The sequence below is a fragment of the Symsagittifera roscoffensis genome, unplaced genomic scaffold (assembly GCF_963678635.1).
Source record: "Symsagittifera roscoffensis unplaced genomic scaffold, txSymRosc1.1 SCAFFOLD_710, whole genome shotgun sequence".
Taxonomy (NCBI): domain Eukaryota; kingdom Metazoa; phylum Xenacoelomorpha; order Acoela; family Convolutidae; genus Symsagittifera; species Symsagittifera roscoffensis.
This window is the reverse complement of record NW_026971370.1, coordinates 2,501-11,345: the sequence shown is the minus strand read 5'-3', so window position 1 is coordinate 11,345 and position 8,845 is coordinate 2,501. Positions and strand designations below refer to the sequence as shown.

Here is an 8,845-nt window from a genome sequence, read left to right as displayed (position 1 = left end):
TTGTGGCTACATTTGTTTGATGTTTAATGAGATAAGGAGTATTTGCTTTTGTTGAATCGGTTTTTAGTTGCAAAATGTAAGATAATATTTTAAAGAATAGTGTTATTGTCAATAACAGATCGTGGACGCCACCAGTCAATCAACCAATACTTCAAAAAATTAATCTCGCCAGTTAACTGATCTGTAAAATTATTTCAGTTTTCTTCTCTGAACACTGGAAAAGTTATCACTCTTTAAAATGCTTCATATACTACTAAGACTTCATATAATACTTTGTGGTAATTGATCCTGCCTAAATAGAAAAACTGAGTTTGGTGATCTTTAACACCTTGTGTTGGGGAAAAATCACAAATTTGTTTTCTTTACTGAGGTCACTTTTTGCTCCTTGCTATGACGTCATTTTTTGTTCACTGCTAGGATGACAATTTTTGTTCACTGCAATGACGTCATTTTTGTTCACTGCTATGACGTCATTTTTGTTCACTGCAATGACGTCATTTTCTTCTCACAGCTATGATGTCATTTTTTGCTCACTGCTATGACGCCTTTTTTATTCACTGCTATGACGTCATTCTTTGTTCACTGCCATGACGTCATTCTTTGTTCACTTCTAAGACGTCGTCATTTTTAGTTCACTACTATGACGTCATTTTCTGTTCACTGCAATGATGTCATTTTTATGCTCACTGCAATGACGTCATTTTTTTCTCACTGCTATGACGTCATTCTTTGTTCACTGCCATGACGTCATTCTTTGTTCACTTCTAAGACGTCGTCATTTTTAGTTCACTACTATGACGTCATTTTCTGTTCACTGCAATGATGTCATTTTTAGTTCACTGCTATGACGTCAATTTTTGTTCACTGCTATGACGTCATTCTATGTTCACATGTAAGATGTCATTTTTTTGTTCTCTGCATTGACGTCATTTTTGTTCACTGCAGACAGGCGGCCGAGGCAGTTGAGGGCATTGGAAGTGATTGGCACACGATAGACGAGACGACCAAACTGCTGCCTCACTCGCCCGGCATGTTCAAACTGGGATTTGCCCACAAGAGTGGCGTGGATGTGGTGTTCATATGCCACACCACAGAACACAGGACACTGCACGATATGGTCCTACAAGTGAGTAGTACATGCCGGTTACTTAGCAGTATTTAGACAACACCGTTTTCTTACTAGTCAGTAAGCAGACAAATACTATATTAACCAATCAGAATCGAGACAAGGAAGAAATTGATAGTTAAACATTATTTATTTCGTAAGTTTGATTTCTCATCTCGATTCTGATTGGTTAACATAGTGTTTGTCTGCTTACTGACGAGCATGAATACGCGGTTGTCTAAATACAGACCGCACTCCGTTCATACTGCTGTACTTTTTTTTGCTCCGGCCTGTTCTCGAAGGGGCTAGGTCTTTAACCGCCCAACTTTTTACGAAACCGACCTTTTACCGAACCACAATGCAATATTTCAGTTAAGATGAGTTAAAATTAATGGAAGATTGAAAAAGGAAACGGTTAGAACAAACGAAACTTTGCTGAGCAATGCTATCTAAACTAAACGACGTCATTGCATCTGTCAATCAAATTAGTTTGTCGAGTCTAGTAAAAGGTCGGCCCTCGTCCTCGAAGAGTGGAAAGGAACTATGTCGGTTTTTTATAAATTTGCCCCGCCAGTTTCAACTACTCAAGCTAAACTTGTAGAGGTCAAGGGTAGAGTCATCTAAAAGCTCTATTGATGGTGGTTCGCATTCAAAAAATATCAAAAATTCAAATAAAAAAAACTGCCTGATTATTTTCGTTTTTCAGACTAAATTAGACGAAGTTTGCTAAGAGATTTTAACTTTAACAGTGTTGGAAAATTGAAAATTGAGACTAACATTTTTGTAACTATAAAAACCGTTTTGTCTTGATTTTTTTTAAATCTAATTAATTTTCTTAAAAAATTCTAAAAAAGACTATAAGAAATTTAGCAGGCAAAAAATTGCAAAAAGTTTTTTTTTGAAGTTTATAATAAAATATATTTTTTTCAAAATTGATTTCTTACTTGAATAATTTTTGCCTGTTTTGTTTTTTTAATTCAGTCATCTTTTGACAGCATATTACTGTCTGGAGCTTAAAATCAATTCACTGATCATTTTTCGTTAAGCGTTAAGTTATGAGGATTTGTGAAGGGCTTTTTTGAGCAATTTAGGATAAGTAACGCTTGGTATATTGTGTTTTCATAACATGCGTAATCGTCGAAATAAAAACTTTCTAAATTGAATTGAAGCTAGTCAATTAGTCTCATTATAAGGATATACGACGCTAAAAACATCCCTTTAATCTTATCATCGCTAGATAAAATGAAGAACCAAATAAAAAAAAACTCTTTTAAGTTTTTTTTTCAGTTTTCCTAACAAACTTTTTTTAATGGGCCTGTAATGCAACCGGATTATGTTGGGCTTTGCTCTGATGTTTGGGCTTCTTCGTTGTTTTCAATTATTTTATTCTGTTTAGTAACATGCATAAACTATTTTTTTAATGAAAATTACATGTATTTTCTTGTGCTAAATTGTAAGAGCTCGAAAATCTCCCACTCAAAATTCTAAGTTGCCCCACTAAAATTTTTTTTTACGTTTGTTTTTCAGTTTTTGAAAAACATCCGCGGGTGTTTTTCATCATCCGACACATATTTTTGCATGAAGCTTAAAATCCAAACTGAAAAAGATAGTTCAATTGTTCTCATTTTTTGTAAAACTATGCTGGTTTAAAGTCTGAGACCGTTATTACGCTATTAATTTTATGCTATTCACCCGTGGGCGATTTAATTTGTCTTATGATTGTTCCAAAATGAAATGAGTCTTCTGTTTGGGATATTTAATATTTTGCTGTTTGCGAATGATATGAATTTGTACTTTACATGGGGGATCACGTTTTTTTTTGCATTACTTTTACTTATTTTTGTCAAAACTTTCATCGGCATTTTAAAACAAACACTACTCCATAAATTACGAGGCCAAACATTGTATTTTATCAATTATAAGCCGATTCAGCCACAGGCCAAAAACAGATTCGTCACACACAACAACGCTAGTTGTTTAAAACTCTTTGCTGTTTTAGTTTCCATGAAAAATACCAAAACAATATATTGCTCAAAACTGCTCCAAAACTAGTGGATTTCTGGAATTCGCTACAAAATGTGAATAATATGGACCAAAATTTGCTGAATTCGGAACAGTTTATGAAATCCACAAACAAATGTTAACATTTGTTTTTAGTAAAACGACAAAGTCGCGGAAACAGCAACTGTAAGTGCAATCCGCAAATTGTAAACGGAATCTGCAAATTGTAAGCGGATCCGCATTTTGTAATTGGAATCCGCAAAATATAGGCGGAATCCAATCAAATTTGCGCAACCTGCTTACAATGAGCGGAACACGCTGACATATGCGGATTCCGGAACAACTTGTTAAACTCGCTTGTTGCGGAATCGGCGTGAAAACTAATGTGTGGACAAAATTTGGGTTACACGTGCTTGAGCGGGGAATCCATAAAGTTTTTGTATGTAGAATCCACTTACAGTTTGGAACAAGTTTAAGGACACTAAATGCGCGCCTATCCAGTGCACAGTTTGGCTTCTAATTTAGAACTGAAAAGGCAATCGGATCTTTCGAGGTAACGCTTCGATGCCAGCAAACTGGTTTTATTTGTGTTTTAAAATATTTTCGCAATTTTTGAAAATTTTAAAGTGGCGAAAATATCGTGATTCACTTTTGATAGTTTCTTTGTTATGAAACAAATAAATTGGCGGTTGATAAAACTTTAGATAATTTAGATAAAAACTCTAAAAAAACTCATCGTTATTCGTGTTGCAAGCACTTTACCGATACAACTTTCTCAATAAACTTACCCCGTACCTTAAAGAAAAACAATGCCGATATTTCAAAAAAAAATTTCTTTAATTTTTTTTGCTGCTGATTTTCAACTTTTTTGCGAAAAAATCTAGTCTGAAAAAGAAAACTTTGCTAATTTGTTTTTTAGTTTCTAAGTGATTGTTCCAGGTCTTGTTTGGATTCGAGGGTGGAACTCGTCTGTGTATGATGGTGGTTGAGCCTGGAAACAGGAAGAAGTTGATGGTCCAGTGGACGGCCAGTGCCTATCCGGAAGATCTGATTGAGGACGAGATAGAGGAGCACATTGCCACACACCACACAGTTCCAGAGTACAACATACCACTGGACGACTCAAAGGTTGACTGAACTGTTTATTTGAGCAGCCACGCTAATGTTTCCTATTCAATCAAGGAGGTTTATATCTTGCAAGACCTTGCAACATTCTTACAAGATTCTTAAAAAAGCTAAGCATATCTTTTAAAGATCTTAAAGATTTTGCAGGACTGAAACTCTTGCAAGATCTTTCAAGGTAACCACACCTAAAGTTTATTTTTTCCTGAGGTGCTTAACTTCTTATTAATTTTTATTATATTTTTTTGCCTTATTTTCCAAAATATATACCCCCTTATGGTTTAAATCGGTCCCCCTTTGATCCATTTTTGGCTGGCCGACATCAAAAAATTTTGAAGGCGCCTTTGGCGCCAAGCGCCACTATAACTAAATTTGAGGGGAGAACGCGCGCCGAAAAAATTCAAGTTTTTGGTCAAATAATTTTTTAAAAGTTCTCAAAACTTCAGAAAATTTTAGACAAAATAAGGTCCTTTTAGTAATTACGAAAAGCTCGGAAAAAAAAGTCGGTTAAGTTTTCATATTTTTTTTTCGAAACCCTAGACTTTTTTTCGAAACCTTAGAAATATTTTTGCGCATACCACTGATATAAATATTACTGATAGAGTTACCACTGCTAGAAAAAGTGTTGAAACATCGCACAAAACTCTAGTTTATAGCGTCTGATTTTAAAGTTAAATACAAAATACCGCAAAAAAGATATCCAATATTTAAATGAAAGTTTAATTTTGGATAATTAAAAACTCATTTTAATTGCGGCTGTTTGTTTTTAGGGTATCTGGATAATCATAGACGAAGAAGACCACGCTTCAAACACAATTCACCCTACGTACTAGATGTATGACTTTAAGAAAAAACGAAGAAAAAGAAGACGTATATAAATAAACCAGCCAAAACATTTTTTTAATATGTATGAAATTAATTTTTACCCGAAGCCGTATTTTTTTTGAAGGAAAGACGTATTAAAGCTACCTTTTTTTCAGCTGGAGGTTGAACAATTGCTGCTACTTGGAAATTGATGGATTAGAAAAATGCGTTTGTAGCAAAATGAGCTTGTTGATGTACACTATTTTTTTGTTGCTGAAATCAAGAGTGAAATGTCATTAAAAAATCAAGATGACGTAAAATCTCCTCAAAAAGGGTGAAAATCAGCTTGTTTTTGCTTATTTTGCTTAATGCTGCTCAATGTTTATTCTTCGATTAGATTAAATAAAAAAGTCCCGTTTTTCAAGAAGTTTTTTTGCCCATTCTGGTTGACCACTTTATCATATTTGAACCAACTCGGTTGATCATTCCACAAAATATTTCCTATTTTAGAAATTTTCATAAGATTCGTGTGAATATTTTCCTGTCATACAAAATTTTAACAAACTTTGAAGGTTTTTTTAAAAAGAGGTACACTCATTGAAGGTACGTGCATGTCTAAGTTACCGTAAAGAGAACGTAAAAAGAACAACTTAAATTCTCTATCATTACTAGCGCCAATGGCAACACGCTTAGTCAGCAATCTCTATACTCTTGACCTTGATGCAATAACAATGTAATACATAATACGTAATAATCTTATGTTACTTAATATACTTCACGACACTTCCACTGCATCAATTCAAAATGTATAGTACTTAACTTTACTGCACATCAATAAATATACATAGTTTCAACTGTATTAAGAGTTCAATAGCCACTATCTCCCAACCCTCTTTTCCTTCCTTCGGGAAAAGATTAAAGTTTTCAAATGACGGCTGCCTACAGACTTTCTAGTTCCTCCAAATTTTGACGGTGATCTTTCTCCGTCATACTGATTGCCGATAACTCATCAGAAAAACCCAGATCATCCGTTACAATCGGACCACTGTAGTCTCTTGTAATCGCAATTTTGGCGTTTCCGTATATAACAATCGATGGCTCTTCATTATCCATGCTCGAACGTCCTTTCCTTTTCGAATCCGTAACCGAATCATCCAGGACTTTTGTTTCTGCAATTGACTGCTCTGAATCCGGTGAGGAGCTGACCGCCAATACCTTCGGTTTGCTAGCGCTTGACTCGGCCGATATAGGTGCCAGAGGCATTTTTTCCGTTTCAATAACGACGCTAGTTTTTGTGTCAGAGTTATCTAGACAAGTGCCAAATTTGACGCGCCGAACACTCTGAGTTGGACTATTGCCATCTTCCTACACCAGTACACGTGATAAAACTTCTTTACCCGCTACATCTAATGCTAATCGAATCCGCTGAATTATAGCTTAAGCCACATCGACCAGTTTGCCGAGCCCAGGGTTGTTTCTACTGTTTCAGATACGCGATTCAAGACCTTGATAGAGGGACTGTAAACGGAACCCATCAAATGTATTTCTCTGAGCATCTGCGACGTTGGTTCTTAGAATTGTTGTGATACGGCGGAGCTTTTCTAATACATCAACAAAATGCCCTGACACCAGAGTATCAAATCAAATCCATTATTGTCGTCTTGTTTGTAGTCTGCCCCCAATAAAAACGACACAATTCCCGGTCGAAGTAGCTGTCTTCGCCCTTACGTTTTTTTTGGGCTCGGGATTTTCTTCGGTGAACCCTTTTTTTCTGTGTTTGTCTCCGGTCTCGACTGTGACAAGATCCTCGGGGCGGTTGGTTGTTTTAAAAGTGGATCTCGCTAATTTCTTCGTCGTCAGAACTGTCCTTCGCCTGGACGATCGAAGCCTCACAGGTAATAACACTAGTGAAGAAGCGTTCCCCCAAGAACTGGGGGGGGGGGGGGGGGGCGTTACGATCACGAAGCGGCCGGGTATTGTGCCTCACTACTGCTCTCGGCGTGCTAACCAGCGGGCTACTAGATTCCCCCAGATCCGTCGACACAAGTATTGGCGGTGAGGTAAGACATTTCATTTCCACTGGTTTCGGCGTTGTGGCTTGTTCGTATTGCTTGTAGGGACTGGTTGATCTCTCCTGGACATCCATTCCTGAGGATTCTTTTGCAGTGGAGCAAGTTTCTTCCGCTTCCTCAGTTGACGAAATAACGATAGAACTGCTTTGCTCCTTTAATCCTGTGCCAAAATCCTATTTAACTCCACTGTTTTCTTCGGAGCTCGAATAAGGGACAATTTTTTCAGTTTTTGGCGGCTGTGAGACGTTCTGACACAATTACATATTTGGACGACTAAGCGCGGAGTTAGTATTTTTTGGCTAAGTTGCCTACTGGGCTTTCTAAAGACATTAGTCCATTCGACGAGCTGTCAAAAAAAAGGATTATATACTGATCCAGTTTTCTTGACCGCCTCGTCCCTATCCTTGACTCCAGAGTTGGGAACATCTTGCGGAGTCGCTTTCGGTTCCAACAGCGCTGCTCTTTTTCTCGGATCTTCAAGGTTACTCGCTCGCCGGTCGTCCAAATCATTAGACTGAGAGTTTTTTTCGTTTTCGGAGACGTCGGTGTCGGCTGTTCTGGTTCTGAGGATCTTTCACCAAAATATATCAAAATATCAGATTTATGAACCACCTTTCCCGAATCCAACGTGATTGTATGATCAGTTTCTCGCAAAACTTTTTCCGACCAAGGTTTATAATTAAGTTTCCATTTTAAATTATAATTAAGTTTCCTTTTTTTATCGAAACAAATTGTAACCTTTTTCTGGGCGCTCAAAATGGGTGCTTTGTTCGGGGTGTCCTGACTGGGCCCGGCATCTTCATCTCTCTGGGTCAATAATGGATGTTCAACCCGGTCGTATGTTCCCATTGTTATTGTGTCATCGAGCAAAGTATAATTTTGCCTCGCCTGAGACGGGAACATCTTCTTGTTTTTATCTAGGAAACATAAAACGTTTCCAAGACAAGTTTTGGACAAACGCCGCTTAAGTAACCGTGTGTCAAATTGTATTTGGTTTGCGACTAAAATGTACTTCAAATGGCGAACAACCCCGTGACTGATGGGTAGTCATGTAAGTACAAAGCATTTTTTCTTGGAACACTTTTTTTAAAGCAGGTCTAGGCGTTTGAAAAGAATACACCATAAGGCGTTCTCTAATTTTTCTGATGCGTCGGTCGACAGAACCGGTTGCCCGTTGTTTACCGACAGGCGCAACTATCAATCGAATTTTATGTTTCGCTTAAAAATCGCGAGTAGATTTTGAAATGAAGCCCTATCCCTGGTCAGTCCGAATGACACACAGTATAGCGTGTAACGCAAAATAGTTTTCCAGAAAGTCCTTAATGATCCCCTCAAGGGTAACTTGAAGTGACGGAAATTTAGAGAATCGATCCACAGATGAGAATGCACTTATTAGCCCCCCAAACCGTCGGTAACGACCCAAAAAATTCAACTGAATCTCCTGATTCGGTTCCTCTAAAACTTCCAGAGGCGTACCATCTCCCTCGGGAATAACTGATTTGAGATTATTACCAATTTTTTTGCACTCTCGTAAAATTGCCGCCGTCAACTGGGTTTGCCGTTTCATATGGGGCCACCAAAAGTAATTATTGACTATGTCTTTCATTTTCCAAATGCCCGAATGACCTTCACGGAGGCGCATCATTATCGGAGGCCGCAAATGTGGTGGCATTACCATTTTGTTGAAAAAGAGTATGTCGTTGGATTTATGTAACTTGTCGAGATAATTGGTCCTTAGAAT

At 37.4% G+C, this 8,845-nt stretch overlaps 1 protein-coding gene across 1 annotated transcript; it reads left to right on the top strand.

Moving 5' to 3' along the window:
* Positions 1-844: 844 nt before the first annotated feature.
* On the top strand, positions 845-5,123 carry LOC134856339 (uncharacterized). The gene is made up of 3 exons (XM_063872693.1): positions 845-1,126; positions 4,046-4,234; positions 4,999-5,123. The coding sequence occupies exons 1-3, from the start codon at positions 845-847 to the stop codon at positions 5,059-5,061; spliced, it is 534 nt and encodes a 177-aa protein (XP_063728763.1). The 3' UTR covers positions 5,062-5,123.
* Positions 5,124-8,845: the final 3,722 nt, after the last annotated feature.

Coding starts and splice junctions, on each gene's coding strand:
- LOC134856339 (XM_063872693.1), top strand. CDS start 845: ATGACGTCAATTTTTGTTCACTGCTATGACGTCATTCTATGTTCACAT. Junction 1,127..4,045: donor TGCACGATATGGTCCTACAA/GTGAGTAGTACA, acceptor TGATTGTTCCAG/GTCTTGTTTGGATTCGAGGG. Junction 4,235..4,998: donor TACCACTGGACGACTCAAAG/GTTGACTGAACT, acceptor GTTTGTTTTTAG/GGTATCTGGATAATCATAGA.